General features: G+C 39.0%; 2 protein-coding genes across 6 annotated transcripts in view; one reads left to right on the forward strand and one right to left on the reverse strand.

Annotated features, from left to right (window-relative positions):
- Positions 1 to 4,921: 4,921 nt before the first annotated feature.
- LOC117323759 lies at positions 4,922 to 11,560 on the forward strand. Of its 2 annotated transcripts, XM_033879194.1 has the most exons (3): positions 4,922 to 5,025; positions 7,690 to 7,798; positions 8,712 to 11,560. In XM_033879194.1, the coding sequence occupies exons 2-3, from the start codon at positions 7,702 to 7,704 to the stop codon at positions 9,149 to 9,151; spliced, it is 537 nt and encodes a 178-aa protein (XP_033735085.1). In that variant the 5' UTR covers positions 4,922 to 5,025; positions 7,690 to 7,701; the 3' UTR covers positions 9,152 to 11,560. The 2 variants fall into 2 exon arrangements, with proteins under 2 accessions (XP_033735085.1, XP_033735084.1); XM_033879193.1 differs by lacking the exon at positions 4,922 to 5,025 and having other exon boundaries at positions 7,134 to 7,798.
- Positions 11,561 to 13,231: 1,671 nt separating this feature from the next.
- The window catches only part of LOC117323756 (ectonucleoside triphosphate diphosphohydrolase 3-like), a 51,047-nt gene continuing 43,465 nt past the window's right edge, over positions 13,232 to 20,813 (reverse strand). For all 4 annotated transcript variants that reach the window (XM_033879187.1, XM_033879186.1, XM_033879185.1 and 1 more), the window contains exons 5-7: positions 17,069 to 17,361; positions 16,453 to 16,615; positions 13,232 to 15,703 (exon numbers count right to left, since the gene is read on the reverse strand). In XM_033879187.1, the coding sequence (XP_033735078.1) occupies positions 15,534 to 15,703; positions 16,453 to 16,615; positions 17,069 to 17,361 (626 nt within the window). In that variant the 3' untranslated portion in view covers positions 13,232 to 15,533. The remainder of the gene's footprint in view (positions 15,704 to 16,452; positions 16,616 to 17,068; positions 17,362 to 20,813) is intronic.

Consider the following 20,813-nt stretch of genomic DNA (forward strand, 5'->3'; position numbering starts at 1 on the left):
ATACGAGGACGGGTGTCAAGGAGACTAACACTCGGGGTCATACGAGGACGGGTGTCAAGGAGACTAACACTCGGGGTCATACGAGGACGGGTGTCAAGGAGACTAACACTCGGGGTCATACGAGGACGGGTGTCAAGGAGACTAACACTCGGGGGTCATACGAGGACGGGTGTCAAGGAGACTAGCAATCGGGGTCATACGAGGACGGGTATCAAGGAGACCAACAGTCGGGGTCATACGAGGACGGGTGTCAAGAGACTAACACTCGGGGTCATACGAGGACGGGTGTCAAGGAGACTAACACTCGGGGTCATACGAGGACGGGTGTCAAGGAGACCAACAGTCGGGGTCATATGAGGACGGGTGTCAAGGAGACTAACACTCGGGGTCATACGAGGACGGGTGTCAAGGAGACTAACACTCGGGGTCATACGAGGACGGGTGTCAAGGAGACTAACACTCGGGGTCATACGAGGACGGGTGTCAAGGACACCAAGAGTAAGGGTCATACGAGGACGGGTGTCAAGAGACTAACACTCGGGGTCATACGAGGACGGGTGTCAAGGAGACTAACAATCGGGGTCATACGAGGACGGATGTCAAGGAGACTAACAATCGGGGTCATACAAGGACGGGTGTCAAGGAGACTAACAATCGGGGTTATACGAGGACGGATGTCAAGGAGACTAACAGTCGGGGTCATACGAGGACGGGTGTCAAGGAGACCAACAGTCGGGGTCATACGAGGACGGGTGTCAAGAGACTAACACTCGGGGTCATACGAGGACGGGTGTTAAGGAGACTAACACTCGGGGTCATACGAGGACGGGTGTCAAGGAGACCAACAGTCGGGGTCATACGAGGACGGGTGTCAAGGAGACTAACACTCGGGGGTCATACGAGGACGGGTGTCACGGAGACTAACACTCGGGGTCATACGAGGACGGGTGTCAAGGAGACTAACACTCGGGGTCATACGAGGACGGGTGTCAAGGACACCAAGAGTAAGGGTCATACGAGGACGGGTGTCAAGGAGACCAACAGTCGGGGTCATACGAGGACGGGTGTCAAGGAGACTAACACTCGGGGTCATACGAGGACGGGTGTCAAGAGACTAACACTCGGAGTCATACGAGGACGGGTGTCAAGGAGACTAACACTGGGGGTCATACGAGGACGGGTGTCAAGGAGACTAACACTCGGGGTCATACGAGGACGGGTGTCAAGGAGACTAACAATCGGGGTCATACGAGGACGGGTGTCAAGGAGACTAACAATCGGGGGTCATACGAGGACGGGTGTCAAGGAGACTAACAATCGGGGTCATACGAGGACGGGTGTCAAGGAGACTAACAATCGGGGTCATACGAGGACGGGTGTCAAGGAGACTAACAATCGGGGTCATACGAGGACGGGTGTCAAGGAGACTAACACTCGGGGTCATACGAGGACGGGTGTCAAGGAGACTAACAATCGGGGTCATACGAGGACGGGTGTCAAGGAGACTAACAATCGGGGTCATACGAGGACGGGTGTCAAGGAGACTAACACTCGGGGTCATACGAGGACGGGTGTCAAGGAGACTAACAATCGGGGTCATACGAGGACGGGTGTCAAGGAGACTAACACTCGGGGTCATACGAGGACGGGTGTCAAGGAGACTAACACTCGGGGTCATACGAGGACAGGTGTCAAGGAGACTAACAATCGGAGTCATACGAGGACGACGAGGACGGGTGTCCAGGAGACTAACAATCGGGGTCATACGAGGACGGGTGTCAAGGAGACTAACAATCGGGGTCATACGAGGACGGGTGTCAAGGAGACTAACACTCGGGGTCATACGAGGACGGGTGTCAAGGAGACTAACACTCGGAGTCATACGAGGACGGGTGTCAAGGAGACTAACACTCGGGGTCATACGAGGACGGGTGTCAAGGAGACTAACACTCGGGGTCATACGAGGACGGATGTCAAGGAGACTAACAATCGGGGTCATACAAGGACGGGTGTCAAGGAGACTAACAATCGGGGTTATACGAGGACGGATGTCAAGGAGACTAACAGTCGGGGTCATACGAGGACGGGTGTCAAGGAGACCAACAGTCGGGGTCATACGAGGACGGGTGTCAAGGAGACCAACAGTCGGGGTCATACGAGGACGGGTGTCAAGGAGACTAACACTCGGGGTCATACGAGGACGGGTGTCAAGGAGACTAACACTCGGGGTCATACGAGGACGGGTGTCAAGGAGACTAACACTCGGGGTCATACGAGGACGGGTGTCAAGGAGACTAACACTCGGGGTCATACGAGGACGGGTGTCAAGGAGACTAACACTCGGGGTCATACGAGGACGGGTGTCAAGGAGACCAACAGTCGGGGTCATACGAGGACGGGTGTCAAGGAGACCAACAGTCGGGGTCATACGAGGACGGATGTCAAGGAGACTAACACTCGGGGTCATACGAGGACGGGTGTCAAGGAGAACAACAGTCGGGGTCATACGTGGAATGTTGTCAAGGAGACCAGCTGTCAGGGTCATACGAGGACGGGTGTCAAGGAGACACCAACAGCCAAGGCCATGTGAGGACGGGTGTTAAAGAGACCAATAGTCAGGGTCATACGAGGGCGGGTGTCAAGGAGACCAACAGTCAGGGTCATACGAGGACGGGTGTCAAGGAGACACCAACAGCCAAGGTCATGTGAGGACGGTTGTCAAAGAGACCAATAGTCAGGGTCATACGAGGACGGGAGTCAAGGAGACCAGCTGTCAGGGTCATACGAGGACGGGTGTCAAGGACACCAACAGTAAGGGTCATACGAGGACGGGTGTCCAGGAGACCAACAGTCGGGGTCATAAGAGGACGGGTGTCAAGGAGACACCAACAGCCAAGGTCATGTGAGGACGGGTGTCAAAGAGACCAATAGTCAGGGTCATACGAAGACGGGTGTCAAGGAGACGAACAGTCAGGGTCATACGAGGACGGGTGTCGAGGAGACCAACAGTTAGAATCATACGAGGACGGGTGTCAAGAGAAAACATAGAGAGGTAAACAAACCACAGAAGGACAAGTAAGAAGAAAGCAATTCAAACAAAGGACAGATTTTAGATCCCAAGTTTTGCAGCGGGGCAGAAGATTTATTTTGGTCTCTCCAATGTCCCCTTGATAGAAGGCACAGAAGAAAATATTTGTTTATTCAGTGTTATCAATGTAAATAATTCGTTACTAATTGTGTTGAACACGTATTGAAATGTACACCTCAGTTTTTGTAATGCGATACAAACAAACTACATTACAACTAGTATAGAAAGGTTCTCGATATTTTACGGGGAGAAATATCTGTGAATAGCATTTGGTTCATCAGAAAATGTACATAATAAACAAATGTGTTCTAAACAAAAATGTGTTTACAGTATATTTAATCTGAAATGATTCCCTTACACATTTTGTCTCTCTCTCTTTTTAAATGGATCGAATTTATTACGTATACAGTGACTACTTGTGTTGTATTAAAATGCAATTGATGTATTTGAGTTATATAGTAATGGTCTAAAGTAGCACTAGGTTCCACCAATAATTACTACTTTAAGCTGCCTGTTCAGGTAGTAGGGTATTTGGATAGACCCTTCCTGTTCAGGTAGGTAGGGTATTTGGATAGATCCTGACTGTTCTGGTAGTAGGGTATTTGGATAGATCCTGACTGTTCTGGTAGTAGGGTATTTGGATAGATCCTGCCTGTTAAGGTCGTAGGGTATTTGGATAGATCCTGCCTGTTCAGGTCGTAGGGTATTTGGATAGATCCTGCCTGTTCAGGTCGTAGTGTATTTGGATAGATCCTTCCTGTTCAGGTAGTAGGGTATTTGGATAGATCCTGACTGTTCAGGTAGTAGGGTATTTGGATAGATCCTGACTGCTCAGGTAGTAGGGTATTTGGATAGATCCTGACTGTTCAGGTAGTAGGGTAGTTGGATAGATCTTGCCTGTTCAGGTAGTAGGAAATTTGGATAGATCCTGCCTGTTCAGGTAGTTGGGTGTTTGGATAGATCCTGCCTGTTCAGGTCGTAGTGTATTTGGATAGACCCTGCCTGTTCAGGTAGTAGGGTATTTGGATAGATCCTGACTGTTCAGGTAGTAGGGTAGTTGGATAGATCTTGTCTGTTCAGGTAGTAGGAAATTTGGATAGATCCTGCCTGTTCAGGTAGTTGGGTGTTTGGATAGATCCTACCTGTTCAGGTCGTAGGGTATTTGGATAGATCCTGACTGTTCTGGTAGTAGGGTATTTGGATAGATCCTGACTGTTCTGGTAGTAGGGTATTTGGATAGATCCTGACTGTTCAGGCCGTAGGGTATTTGGATAGATCCTGACTGTTCAGGTAGTAGGGTATTTGGATAGATCCTGCCTGTTCAGGTCGTAGGGTATTTGGAGTCTTCCCGTCTTTCTAATTGTAAAATTGCATACCAGCATGTGCGATGTGTTATCTCCAAGGAATGAGACGTTTACCTTCAATCTCCTACCGCACAAGATTAATTAATCAGAGAAAAGTGATAAATACCTAGGATATACACAGAAACGTTCATTATTCCGACACGTTTTATATCTCACTTGTACCATTTGAACAACAGAAGCCCGTATATATACAGCTGACAATACGATCCCAAAAGCTGAGTGTTAACGAAAATTACTTATCCATTGAGAACATCAACTGTAGTCTTAACTTTGGTAAAAAAAGATTAAAAGTTGTATATATATTTATTTTGGTATGGATAACAGACTCACTGTACTATAATAAAGTAAATCCTTATTAACCTCCCAACAAGGTGTGCGCATGAAGCTCCGGGTCGATATAGAGGTGTATTAAATGTTTGTATAGATCATAGCTTTGCTTTATAAGGTGTACATTATATATTACTGAACTCGAGTAAAGGTCGGATCAAACTTGGAGCTGTAAAAATCGATGACAACTAGAGCGTTTCAAACAAATATGGCGGCGCGCTGTACTCGACATGCTGATAAGTGAAGGCAAGTATTGCTATACTTTATATCCAGTTAAATGTATAAAAAGAATGAGTGCTGCTATTTTATAGCACTTATACTTCAATTTTACTCATGATCTGTTTATGTTTGTCACGATGAACAAAAGAATGTGATACACAAGTCGTGATTTTCCAATAACAGCGGAGGTAAACAAAGAGTCTGGAATCATTGTGCAACACTAAAGCATGTCCAAACTATATCGATCAGTGATTCTGTGCAGGGCGTCGTGTCGATATGGAATAATAAATAGACAGACCTTTATTTGTTTATTTTAGAATGGGGACTGTTTACACATAATATAATACATCAGACAAAATAACTAGCACTGATTATAATTCGTCCCATGAATTGAATAAAATAAACGTTATGTATAGTAACATTTTATTTCGAGATATTTTCTGATTTGTGGAGTGTATTATGTTAGGATATTGCGAATGAATACCTGGAAACGTACATACACACAATCTAAGGAATCTATGGAATGTGTCAATTGTGACCGTCTTTGTGTAAATATCTGATATACAAAAATAAATCTCTGAACATTATTTTCAGCGCTGTATGGGAAATTCGAAAAAATATTTTCTGACTGGGAATAGGATGATATGGGTACACGTACAATAAACGTGTGCATTAAGAACAAATATGAATCGTCCGATATTTTTCGTCAATGACAGGGCTTCAATATATATATATATATATATATATTACATACTGATCTGGCTGTTTTAAATCGATTAACGACAAGTGCAAACTAGATGCAAGTATTTTACAGTGCCTGGTACATGTTCGGTAAACCCCATTCCATAAACTGACCTGGACAATTTAAATGTTGTCGTGTTAGATTTGGATATGATTGACAGGGTAATCCAGGTAAATCAATGACTGGCTCTGGACGATGTTATACACAGTTAAGTATTGTGTTTACATTAACATTAAAATACCATTGATATAAAACCCGTTTAATCAGCGACCAGGTACCACATGTAAGGGGGAATCTGGAATACAAAATATTACGGATTAATTATGTGGAAATATATAAAATAAAACAACAGATTCAGAATTATCTATATATTACTGAACAAGATTTGAACGGACAACTCAAACATGTTTTTTTTTTTTTTTTTTTTGTATAATTTTCAATACCGTACATTGCACATGGTCACTATTTTATAACTGATGTGCAGAATGTGAAACCGTTACGATCAAATGTTATATAACAAAGCACAAGGATATGTGATCCTTTCCGAAGTATTAGGGTATCAGCTCACTATTTGGTCAGAATGAACAGCGGTACCATGAATAAAGGTTTCAATTCCCCTCATGTTGAAATATTTAAGTTTAATTCCATACATTTGAATATTGAAATTATTTTACCATTTTTTCAAACTTTGCAATATCGGAAATGAATTTCATTTCGAATTCCAGCTCGACTTCTCTCTGTCACGGATTCCCATTGTCGTACTTTGAGGACAGCATTTGCTCTATCTATGCATGGTTATTGATTGTCATATTTTTGTAATAGCGTTCATGAATAACCCTCCTTGAATGTCTCTGTTGTCCAGGACATAGGCCGATATTTTAATATATATATCCTTAATTTAGGCACACATATGTACGGTAAAATGTTCTTTTCTGTGTACACTGAATCTAATTTGAAATTGAAGAAGGAAACCTTATCTAACGATATGATAGAAGTTATATGACACAACTAAGATGATATTTAAGAGTGTGACGTTTACGATGACTACACTGTCACCTTCATCAGACTAATGACCAATGTGAAGCGTACTAGCACTGTCTCATGTAGTGTCCGAGATGGTAAAAGATTTGATCTACTCGGAAGGATGTTTCGGTTTTCATCGTGATCCTATCGCCACCAACATAGCGTATCCTATTCGACTATACAGGACATCATATCATCTTGTTTGATTCTATTTTATTTCTACCAACTCGTCACAGAATTTTCGAACTTGGTGTCAATAGGATCATGAAAAAGACGAAACATCCTTCAGATTACATCGAATATTTTACCATCTCGGACACTACATTAGACATTGCTAGTACGCTTCACATTGGTCAATAGTCTGATGAAGGTGACAGCGTAGTCATCGAAACGTAATACTTTTAAATATCATATCGGTTGTGCCATATAACTTATATCATATTTACTTTACCAACACGAAGAACATGTTGCAGATTATCTAAGGGTCGAATATCACCACGTGGTCTTGGAAGAAATCATCAACCTATGTCATTATATCTGTATACATACAATAATGATATAACATATTCTGAGCCTTGGGTTAGGAATTGGTGTCAAACCCCTGAACAGATCACAACTGACAGGGTCAGCATCTTAGTCTTTATTCGAAAATGACCGAGGTGATACGATTGTTAATAAAATATTTCTCCAGTTATGTAGATAGCGATACATTTCAGCGGAAACCACTTCCGGTATGGCGGATATGTCGTTTCTTGACATCCGCAGTCCTTGTTTCTGTGTAATTTGTGAATTAATCAGCGTTAATATTGTTACGTATAACTGGAAATAGTTTTACCTGACATTTTGACATAAACATGGTGCTGGTGTGGCATCTACGCTACACGCAACTTGACGATACACACTTATCTCCCCTTCTTCCTTCTCAGGACCCTCCCAAGATGATGGAAGGGCGGAAAAGACGTTCCCTGGAAGAAGACATTGTCTCGCAGGGACAAAAGAGGATCCGTTTACAGGAACCAGACGTAATACAGCAAGGTTTGTCTTACAATTATCTAAATTCACTCCATATAAAGAAGATTTCAAATAGTCGTTTTCGTGCATGCATGATTATATATCTTTCCACGCTGTGGATATCCGTACACCAGAAATTGGTACTAAGTAAGTGGCGAACAAACGACACACAGGCGAGTGTTGGAAAGATTTACAGAAGACCGTATATAGCTATTTCCCTTCCATATCTATTATATTTGTTGATCCTTAGACCCATGGGGAATTGCCGTAAATGGTATGTGCATATGTACCGAAAATATGCAGCTTCCGGTACCGCAGTCACAGAGGCAGTGGACGATGAGTCATGATAATGGATTATTAACACCCCTGGCTACATTTTTCATATTATTTGAACGTAATTATTATGCTATATATGCGTTTATGTCCTATGGTCTTGTTGTCGTTATAAATGCTTTACCGAGACGAGGTGAAAAGGACCAGATGTACAGGGCTTTCTAATTGGATGTACGACATGTTGCTCAACAACCAAAACAGCTGTATACAAAACAAAATCATAGATTTTTTCATCTCTCAACATTGGCTATTAATGAGCGAAATGTATGAATATTATCATCAGGACAGTCGTAAGTTTCCTTTATCACGATTCTGTTCTTGTCATTGCTAGGCAGCATGTGTTGATATCAACAGCTATGTTTCTGAAGAAAATGTCTAATAAAGCGGGTCTAAGAATCACATATGGATCACATATATAATAGGTTTGAAGGGACAATAGCTAACCTACAGTGTAATTGCATAAAATATTGCATTTTGTTTTATCTGTGTGTCGTCGCCACCATCCGAGTACCTGACTTTGGTGTACACAGTCACTAAGATAAAGTTTTTGCATTTCTATAAATAGCATGACGTGTAAAGCTCGTGTTGTTATGTTATTTTTCAGTGCGAAAACAAGAAATCGAAGTCCTTCAAACGTTCGACTTCAACAACATTTATGAAAATGTGGAGTTTACCAAAGTCATGACTCTAGACCAATACCGGAAGTGCCGTCCATATAAAGTTTTCCATTATCCCGGCAGAAGCAAAGGAGAGATAGTCTTTCATCTGAGTTGTGATGGCAGTTTTGAACTCACTGCAATAAACGTTTGTCTGACTCACTGTGCCACTAACTGTCATGGCGTAGTTGACATGTACGTCAATGGGCAGCCATTTTTACTTGGATATCGGAATGCTAATGCATTAGATTTTGAGGAGCAAGTTTTCCGTATACCACCATCTTTGTGTATAGCAGGTGTCAACGTTTTCTCTATAGTGCTAAATGAATCTAGTCCTGGTGTCTATTGGCTCTCGGATGCACGCGTGGCTATAGAAAAACTTATGTGAGCGATGCTTATGGAGAACTAGTGTGGTTCTAGTCCTGATAGAGTGGCACTGTTAAGCACGTGGAAAGCTATCTTAGTTTAGCCTCGTTGTGACTGTAGATGTTCCAACCTCACGCCACAAACGATAACTCCTCATACCTTTTTAGTTTAGACCTCAGTTTATCGTAAAGCGCTCATTAGAACGAGACTGCGGCAAACATGTACATGTATGCTGTGTTATGTCTGTCTTAAATGTCAATGTTACCTAGTTTTTAAGTCTTTTACAAATGTCACAGTATGATATTTTGCGCTACATTGTGTGTCGATGTTTGTAATATTTATCATGGAAATGTACTCGTGGTGCTAAAATGGATGTTGTGATGTATTTATACTTTCATGAGTAATATGTGATATGAGCAATTCCTTGTAAATGTTTGTGCATTCTCTTGAACACGTGCACCGCCATTTTTGGTGTAAACCTGATCGTACAAACCAGTATGTAATACACACAAATGAGAATGGTACTGATATGATAACTGTAACAGAGAGCATGATAAATTAGATTTAAATAACAAAAGGGCTCTTTTAAAATATATAGTAATGAACAGAGTATCTGAGATATAAAACGTGTGTAAAACACAGTGTTATTTTATTTGAGTATGTTGGTAAACCATTTAAAGAAATAGCCAATGCACCAGGACATCGCTAACATGGATATGTTTACAGCGATGGAAGTAAAGAATTCCTGCTTCGTACATCGCTAATCAATTAAGACAATAAAAGCATATCATCCGTTATACGATGTATGTCCGGCAGCATTACCACGTCTAGATATATCCCATGATATTATATTGTACACAATACCACGCCCATATATGGTACACAATACCACCCCCATATATGATACACATTGCCACCCTCATATATGGTACACAATACCACCCCCATATATGGTACACAATACTACCCCCATATATGGTAAACATTGCCACCCCCATATATGGTTAACATTGCCACCCCCATATATGGTACACATTGCCACCCCCATATATGGTAAACATTGCCACCCCCATATATGGTAAACATTGCCACCCCCATATATGGTACACAATACCACCCCCATATATGGTAAATATTGCCACCCCCATATAGTGTACACATTGCCACCCCCATATATGGTACACATTGCCACCCCCATATATGGTACACAATACCACCCCCATATATGGTACACAATACTACCCCCATATATGGTAAATATTGCCACCCCCATATAGTGTACACATTGCCACCCCCATATATGGTACACATTGCCACCCCATATATGGTACACATTGTCACGCCCATATAGTGTACACATTATCACGCCCATATAGTGTACACATTGTCACGCCCATATAGTGTACACATTGGCACCCCCATATAGTGTACACATTGTCACGCCCATATCGTGTACACATTGTCACGCCCATATAGTGTACACATTGTCACGCCCATATAGTGTACACATTGTCACGCCCATATAGTGTACACATTGTCACGCCCATATAGTGTACACATTGTCACGCCCATATAGTGTACACATTGTCACGCCCATATAGTGTACACTTTGTCACGCCCATATAGTGTACACATTGTCACACCCATATAGTGTACACATTGTCACACCCATATAGTGTACACATTGGCACGACCATATTCTGTACACGTCGCCAGGTTCATGCACTCTTTGTTACGCCTATATTTATACACTGAAATTTCATGACTCTGCCTGACAGCTGTAGTATCTAGGGAAATGCTGAAACATTATGCTAATAATTTGCAATATTGATTAAGTTATTATTTATATATATATATTTCAGTATGTTACTATCTGTGTGTTATCTTTTTAGAATTGTTTCTACTTTCAGCATTTGGATATGTTTTTAAAAAGGTTTGAAACCCGAACAATTGGCGTTCACTGTTACCGCTTTACGCTATGTTATTACTTAATCATGGCTACATCATAAAATTGTTATCTTTTCAAATTGCCTGTGATATTTCGAACTTTCCGATATTGATTTTACAACAAATTTAGATGTTGATATTTCAGTGTGATGACATTTATCATTTTAGTCTGATGATTTTATATATAAGTTTTTCTTTATCTTTTATTTCTACACGTTTTATTTATGATTTTATCAATACTTTATATTATTAATTAATATTTACAAATTTCTCACAAATATTAACTTGTATGCAAAGAGCGACTATAACTGTAAAAAATCACTGTTGGAAATTATTATCATGAGTTATATTGTCCACAACCATATTTTGTCAATCAGTCCAAAAAATAACAATACAATTCGATAGATCCTACAAGAATGCATGTAAACGCTTGTCAAAAAAAAAATCAAGAAAAAAAAAAAAAAAAAAAAAAAACAACAACCCAGAACGCTGTGCTGACCCGCAACTTACACCCACGTGACTTCATTCAGCTTTCTCTGTGTGGTATTCTTTACAAACATCAATCGAGGTAAGCAGTGTTTTAAAACTCATTAATCCATACCTAAAGAACATTTTAAGGTAAAGGTGCTTACATCGCTATATCGGAAACCCTTTTCCTTATTTATGAGAAGAAAGCAACGTTTAATGAGTATGAAGTATGAATTCTACAGTTATAGTCGCTTTAAACGTTTTGTCATGTTAAAACTATTGACCCACCGACACGCTCACTTTGTTTCCCTGTTCTTGGAGATGTAGATTGTTTTGTAATTCTATTTTGCGTTGAAGAAAAAAAATCGGATGTAGATTGCAAAATGAAAACGTAAAAAGACGAGAGAGAAAAAATCGGATTTTTCCTTTTCAGAATTTCAACCAAGATTTCTCACGTGGTATTGATAGCTAGTCAGATTGACAGAGTGTGTTCTAGGGAGTCATGTTCACCAATGTTCATCCATGATTTAATATTTTGAGTTGATTTATTATAATGAATGATGAATGTAATATAATAAAATATGAAGACAATCCAGAAATGATTTATTGTGATTTAATGATGTCCCTTTTAGTTGTTCCCTTTAGTTACTAAACTATTTTATGTGAATTGTGTTCCTTTTGTTGCCTAACTATTTTTGTGTGAATTATGTCCCTTCTAGTTACTTAATTACTTTTATGTGATATGTCCCTTTCAGATACTACTTTTGTGTGAAAAATGTCCGTTTAATAACTATTTTTGTGCGACTGTTGCGTCCTTAATTACTATTTTTGTGTGAATTATGTACCCTTTAGTTATTATTAATGTGTGAATCATGTCCCCTTTAGTTACTTTTTTGTGAGAGTTATGTCCCCTTTAATTACTTTTTGTGCGAGTTATGTCCCCTTTAATTACTTTTTGTGCGAGTTATGTCCCCTTTTAGTAACTTTTTGTGTGAGTTATGTCCCCTTTAATTACTTTTTGTGCGAGTTATGTCCCCTTTAGTAACCTTTTTTTTGTGTGAAATATTGTCCGTTCTGTTACCTTACTATTTTTGTATAATATTTCTCATTAATGTACATAGAAATATACTTTATCTGCTGACAGCCTTCACAGAAACGTCTGTGGAAAGTCGCGCATGGGATTGACACAGTGCCTTTAAAAAAAAAAAAAGCATTTATTTATTACATTTCTAGGAGATATTTTGACATATTTACAGCCTCGGTTCATGTATTGTTTTGAATTGCATTATTGTTTATCAAACTTTGATTCCCAAAATGCAAAAATAAATAATGATTACATAAAATAAAGCGTGTGTGCGTAATCGGGGTTCCGATCTCAGAGGTATAATAGTACTTGCTGTCAACAATGTATTCTTACGTCCCTGACTAAAATTGAAGTGTAAACGTAAATTTCTTTGAAAAGGCCAAATAGAGAATACACACCAGAAATGCAGATATTATAGGTTAATGCATTATTATATAGATATGTTTACCGAACTGTTATCAGAATAATACTTTCAAAGATATAATTCAATGGGGGAACTAGTGTGAGGTAACGCGAAAAAAGAACGTTAAAAGCATTTTGTATTTCCACAGTAATGAATTAAAGGACTGCTGCATGATGAGAAAATAAACCAAGATCAACATATATGTTTTCAATATTTTTATTATAAAAAAGTCTTTACAAAAGTACTCTGCAACATGAAGAATCAAAACAGAAAATCTTGAAATAAGTAAAACTTCGTAATGGATTTCATTATTGCAGATAATTACGTATATTTGTATATCTATGTTTCCACACTCCGTTCTGGAACATTGGTTACATTATTCTCGTCTCTCATCGTCTGTCATACTGCTGTGCGTCGCTAATACAGATCGGAAGGGAGATAACACTGATAAGATAGGAACGTTGACGGTTACGTCCACGGACTTGGGGTTTAATGTACGTCCACAGACTTGGGGTTTAATGTACGTCCACGGACTTGGGGTTTAATGTACGTCCACAGACTTGGGGTTTAATGTACGTCCACGGACTTGGGGTTTAATGTACGTCCACGGACTTGGGGTTTAATGTACGTCCACGGACTTGGGGTTTAATGTAAGTCCGCGGGCTACTAACTATTGGGACGTACCTGTAACTGTATTTGGGTTTATCTCACAATGCCTAGGGCACTTTCAGATGATCATACACGCTTTTAATACATTAAATTATATTGATAACAAGCGTCAAAGTAATATTACACAAAGTACGGACTACTTTGATAGGAAATACTATCGATCTGTCCACATCAGTCCATGGATATAAGAAACAAAAACAAAAAACAATCGTCTACGCAAGAGACTTAACATAACTCCATTGTTTTTTTTTATTATGCTTTGTACTTCAATTTATTGAAGGGTAACCCGCCATTTTCTATGAGACTACGATGACATGGGCTTCCAAACAAGTTCAGAATCGACCTGTTGAACGTACAATTTGTAACATGAAGTAATAATCAACTAAAAGAAAATATATGATAATAATTCATCTCATATTATGATAATTAGTATTGGCTGCTTTTACATTCTCCTCAAGTGAATGGTAAATAATAAAGCAGCATCAACCAGCAAGAATTTATCTTCAAAATTAATAATGATTAAGATATATATGCTCAAACCATGACTATTAAACAGTTTTGAAAAAAGTATTGGGTAATACATTGTCAAACGATGACATTTGATTTAACACTTACAAATCATTACCAACAGCACACACATTCTCCGAGACAAGTCCAACCAAGGGCCGATCGGCCACCATCGGCTGTCACCTTGATCATAAATCGCTACAGCATTCTAGAGTGACACGAAGGGAAGCAACTCTGATAGAATAGAATGAACCAAGGATGTGACTGATGACAATGGTGGTCGTTACAAGTGTCCATCGCTTTACAGTAAGATGACATTAAATATATAGGTATCATATTACCTACTAGCGTCACCTGTCGTGGTTCCTTTCTCCTGTCTACCATAGGGGCCTCAGAATTTATTACATGTAATGTTTTTGGACCTATCCCGATGCGCATGTGTTATTATTATACATGATTTAGCCGCTGGGTGTCATTTTTTTGAAAGTTGGCCGAACACTCTAAAACATCTAATAATCAGTCTCGAATTTGTGTATTCCATCTAAGTTGATTAGATACATACAATTATGAAATAAAAATCGACAAGCTAAGATTGCTAGTATCATAAAATGGGGCATAACTCTTCCTTTCATACAGCATAACATTGCGAAATGATAACTCGTTTATTCCACACTATTCGACACAATGATAATATAATTGGCAATATTTAGTATTGTTCCTCCAGAGCTGATTATAGAACTGACCAAGATAATTGAAAATAGTTTTTTTATGATATTGTTCAATATTATAGTATTTCGCAATTCCAATATTATATATATATTATACCAAAGTTATAAGATATAATCTTCCTTTCATTCCATCACATCCATAAAATGATCTACAGATACGTTATTTTGATGTAGCACACCCATTTGTATGTTCTCGCATTATCTTGTATTTTTCTATACGCGTTAAGAGACACTATGCATCACATTTCTTTCCTTTCATAAAATAAAATAAATATTTCCTTTAGTTTTTTTTGTTGTTTTTTTTTCGTCCAAAGGTAGCGGGGATCCTGGTCTTTCTTGATGACGTCATTTATGTTATTTTTGTCATAACTCCGCCAAGTATCTTTATCAGTAACCTTACATTTCATCGCTCCGAATAAACTATTGAGACCAGAAGTAGTGTTAACAGAAAAAAGCCCACCATATAATGAAGAAGCGTAATGTTAGTATCTTCGAGAATTCACTGAATACGAACGATGATCGTGTGTCGATGATATTGAAACTGTGATTCTATTACATGTATGATTCCTGAAGGTTTACTAAATCCGAATTGCAATCATCACAATATTTCTCTTAGTTTTGTTAAAAAGAAAGTCACGAATCCAAACAAAATCCAGATAACAGGAGTGACCGCTGGTCGCTGTACGCCGGACACCACACCACATGTCTCTAACCAGCTGGTATACTCTATTTGCTCAAGTTCATATAACACGGCGCCAAGAGCCCAGTCTGAAAAAAAGATGAAATAGATAAATAAATAAAAACTTAAAGCACGGCGAATGAACGATTTAGTTTGTATTTGTTTAAAGTCCTATTAACAGCCAGGGTCATTTAAGGGCGTGCCCGGTTTTGGAGGTGGAGGGAAGCCGGAGTACCCGGAGAAAAACCACCGGCCTACGGTCAGTACAAAGCAACTGCCCCACTTGGGCTTCGAACTCGCCACCCAAAGGTAGAGGGCTAGTGATAAATTGTTGGGACACCTTAACCACTCGATAACCGTGGCGATTGAAGGAGCGAAAATTAACGTTAATAGTACTCACAGCATACATAGAACTGTAACACTTAAAGCGTAAATATAACACAGCATTGCTCTGCAGCTCTTTAGACAGTACATTGCTGTTCCGGCGAAAGTTTTTGGCACTGAAAATCCGTGTCTATAATGCATGCATAATTTCCTTAAATCTAATAAAAGTTGTTTGTGCACTATTCAGGAAAATGAGATTTAAATGTAAATTTCATAAAAAGTACGAAATGCAACATGAATGTTATGAAACATTCTTGTTTTAATTCAGTATTCATTACGTTCATAAAGACAGCAAGCACATGTCTTGCTTACTTTGTCTGTGTTCTGAAAGTTCCAAAAATCAATGTATTTCTTGCAGTTATTGATCGCAAATTATATCGATCCCGTGCCTTACACCAACACGTGAGACTATAGACAAATAAACTTGGGAAGACAAAGTGATATGCCATCTTACCTACAGATTCGCCGTTTATTTTGTCCGTTACTTGTATTCTTTGAGTGCTTGAAGGAAAACCATAGGATGTTGTCAATAAAGAAGGAATGTAAAGTCCCATCATGCAATAACCGGAAGCATACTCTGCAAGAGTTCCGGTTGAATTTATAGCTTGAGCTAAAGTCTGAAAATAGAAATAAAGCATAACAAGTGAAATGGCAAATGTCGTTTCCTCTATTTACATATGTATATATAGGATTAAACATTATCAAAGCGTGTCAGTTAGGAAGGACGTGACGTCGGCTATATCGCGTATAAAATAGTATTATGTACGGGTTCGTCCTAAACTGACTAAATATTTACTTTATGTAGTATATCCTACAACGAGCCAGTTATTGCATATTATAAAGAGCAATAATTGGAGTTAAAAGCCTTACGCACGGACACAACCGCACCCGAATAAAATGGTTCGAGATCATAGTTTCATGACGCAAACCTAGTAGGAATCGGACAATACAGCTCGGGTCTTCACCAGAGGATGTATTAGTTCAATGCTCATCATTGTGGGATACAGATGTACTCAAAATGTACGCATATGTTTTCAAAATAAATGTTCCAAAAGAACGGAAGTCCATACCATTCGGCAATATTCATGGGCTGTTGTATTCAACGTTGGAATCTGCAACCTTCCGAATGTATCCAGCGCCCTTAATGTGGTAGGAGCATACACGTATGCAGATATAGCGAAGAATGTGTCTGTTCCAAGTGATGGCTGGTAGGTCTGACCGATGGCGCATGGTTTGGGATAACACGAGTTTTCGCCGGCACTTTGGAGGAAGCTATTAATAATTTCAAGGCACTTTGTGGGGTTACTGTCTCCCCGGAAAATCACAGTGGCGCCCTCTTCAGTGCTGAAAGACACGTTGTCACCTGAGGATAAAAATGAAAACAGGGCTACCTCTCTTTGAAGACGGAGCAAACCAGATAAACAAAATCATAGTGTTCTAGCCAATGCTGTTGAGTCGGTTATTGTAGCGGTTCCAAGAAATGTGTCATTTTATTATTCGCTTTGGGGCTTTGCGTCCTTTAATTATTACGCTTAAGGTAGACCGACCCTTCGGGTTTCCTCTGATAGATCTCCTTAATTTTATTTTTATTTCAATGTTAATTATGCTCTTATCACGAAAAGCACATAAAAAACAAATGTCACCTCGTTCGTTTTACTACCAGGGCCACATAAAGATACGTATTAATTAATAGCTGAACCATATTTTTAAGGATTTTGGTAGATTGTATCTTTCCCCGATAATATTTACCTCAGGCATAAAAAGAAGTTTATATCCTATTTATATCATCAGTATGAGCAATATCATTCATAATTATCAAAAAAAGAGAAGATTCTTTGGGTGGTGAACAAAATATGACTATTTTTATACGAAAAACCTGTTATTTTTAGTGAAAAATTGATTTTAAAAAGTACAAGTTTATTTTTTTCCAGAAAAAAATGAACAGAAAAATGACCCCCTTCTTTTTGCTTAATTAAAAATTTCATATGTATGCTTTAAGAAAAAAAATAACACCTCAGCATATTACTTTTCACACTGTGGCCGTTTACTTTGCTGGTACCCCAAAACTTTTGCTTCAAGTATGGCTCAAATTACCAAATTAGAGCAGTTATTTTGGAATCTGAGATTGATGAATTTTTTTGTTAAATCTTTACCATTTTCTTTCATAAATTATATTGTAATCTATGTTACTGGTCCTTTTTTTTTTTAAAGAACTTTATTTGTTTGATTTCCCAAACGCAATTAACATTTTCCGGATATTTTCCTCTTTTCCGGATGAAAATTAGAACATTACACTAACGGTCCTTCAGACGCTTCCTTCTAATACGCCATGTCAAACGAAGCGTATCGGTGATACAGAATGCCAGAACATGCACAATATGAGCTTCATTTGCAGCGCTAAACAATGTTGCTCGAGTGTCGAGTGTCGAGCGTTCCAACCTATGCGATAATCAGGGGGTCCAACGTGTTTGGTATGATGAGCGCGTATTTTGGTATGAGAAGATCAATATGGCTGACAAACACCGCTTCAGACCCCCCGGTGAGTACAAATCCTTGATATTTCGTTAACATAGAATATGACAGATTAATGGAGATTGCGTTTCGGTGACAAAATGTTTGCAGTTTCCAATCATGTATGATATATTTGCTGACAGTATATGGTTTAGAAGTTATTGAGCAGTTAGCGCGATATTTTGAGACAAAAATCAACACCTCGCACCTATTTTCCACTAGATTGATACTTTCAAGTCGAGTTGAATAGCATTGTAGCAAATATAATCAACTACTATCACTATCGAACCATAATCAAGCCAAATTTGACTCGCTATAATGCCCTATATTCCCATTACCGATCAGTTTAGTTTGGTGTACGCAATCATTGGTATGTGTCGTCATGTATACGACCAGATTTGGTATGATGCGTTTTTTTTTCAAAAATCGTCTTTACACGTGAAAGGGATACAAGAATCAATCGTCCACATTTTGAAAATAACATCTATTTATTTCACAGGCAAATAAAGAAATCACGCGAGGAAAAACAAATTCGTGCCGCAGAGCCAGTGTAACCACGATTGGTCGTTTTCCGCACTCTATGTGTAACAGGTTATAGAGTACGTTGATAGGTCAAATATCTGGTTACTGAAACAAGTGTCAATTATTTATTTAGTTATTTTAAATCGCTCCATTAATTTAAACAGAATTGTACTAGCAATGGACATGGTACAGTTGATGAATATGTGTCTATTGTTTAGACTTTAATTTGCGATGTACTAACGTGAAGGGGAATAAAACGGCATTGTTTGAGCCAAAACTGTACGCCCGTCCTGGACCAAGTCATGGGCACAATTGAAAAACGAATATTAAAGAAATGAACAAATCTTGTACACTTTACACCTGTATATAAATTGGTTGCAATATTGTAATAAACAAGTATTTCATATGTGTCGAGTACGTCCAAGATTTGGTAATCATCAACCGTTGTATATTCGTTTAGTTCAACAGAAGCATTATGTGGTGGTGTCACGTCGGTATGAACTGATGTAGGATCAGATTTTTGTGTAGAAACGCACATCCTTTTCGCATTAGATTTTTCAGGGGAAAAAACGAAGGCTCGTTTGTTTGATTTCCGCGGCAAATGTATAGTTTGTGATGTGTATTTATGGCGTTGCTTTGATCTATACAGGCTTAACTTGAGACGTTTTTTGTACCGCGCCATTATGAATTACCTGAAAATAAAAAGGAGCATTTTTAACAAGCCAGTTTAGGCATCATTGTATGGACGAACTACAAAAACGCATCATACCAAATCTGGTCGTATACATGACGACACATACCAATGATTGCGTACACCAAACTAACCTGATCGGTAATGGGAATATAGGGCATTATAGCGAGTCAAATTTGGCTTGACTATGGTTCGATAGTGACCGTAGTTGAGTATATGTGCTACAATGCTATTCAACTCGACTTGAAAGTATCAATCTAGTGGAAAATAGGTGCGAGGTGTTGATTTTTGTCTCAAAATATCGCGCTAACTGCTCAATAACTTCTAAACCATATACTGTCAGCAAATATATCATACATGATTGGAAACTGCAAACATTTTGTCACCGAAACGCAATCTCCATTAATCTGTCATATTCTATGTTAACGAAATATTAAGGATTTTGTACTCACCGGTGGGGTCTGAAGCGGTGTTTGTCAGCCATATTGATCTTCTCATACCAAAATACGCGCTCATCATACCAAACACGTTGGACCCCCTGATAATGTAATTTGAATGAAGGCAATGCCTTAGAAGAGCGCAGCTATGACAGTAATCACTCACCGTAACATGTATATACTACCACATTTTCAGATTTTAGACTTTTTTTTTAGGGGGGGGGGGGGGGGGGTTAATTAAAAAGAATGACACACAAAAAATGCTACAAACTAACTAGGCCAAAATACAATAGGTGATTATAGCCCCCTTTTTAAAAAATCTAAATCTAAACATGTAAACACATTGTTACATAAGCTATGTATTACATCTAAACATCTATACATGAAAGTATATATGAAAATTCCTTTGACAGTATGTCTACAGAAAATTGAAATCCCATAGCCCAAGTCATTTTTCCATAGACCCATTTTGTAAACATATTGTTGAAAAGTAGCATTACTGTCACGCAAACGCTTGCATCATCCAGTAATAACACGCTATAATGGGTTAAAAAACCTCTATTTTAAGCTCGGATTTCATATCATCATTTGTCAGAAAAATATTGGAATGTTGTTTACATGAATTGTAATGTATGTCAGAACTCAAACTTTTCA

The sequence above is a fragment of the Pecten maximus genome, chromosome 3, assembly GCF_902652985.1.
Source record: "Pecten maximus chromosome 3, xPecMax1.1, whole genome shotgun sequence".
NCBI lineage: Eukaryota > Metazoa > Mollusca > Bivalvia > Pectinida > Pectinidae > Pecten > Pecten maximus.

Excerpts from the sequence above, each read along its gene's own strand:
- LOC117323759 (XM_033879193.1), top strand. The coding sequence starts at position 7,618 with ATGGTGCTGGTGTGGCATCTACGCTACACGCAACTTGACGATACACAC. Across the intron at positions 7,799-8,711 it reads ACCAGACGTAATACAGCAAG|TGCGAAAACAAGAAATCGAA; the intron begins GTTTGTCTTACA and ends GTTATTTTTCAG.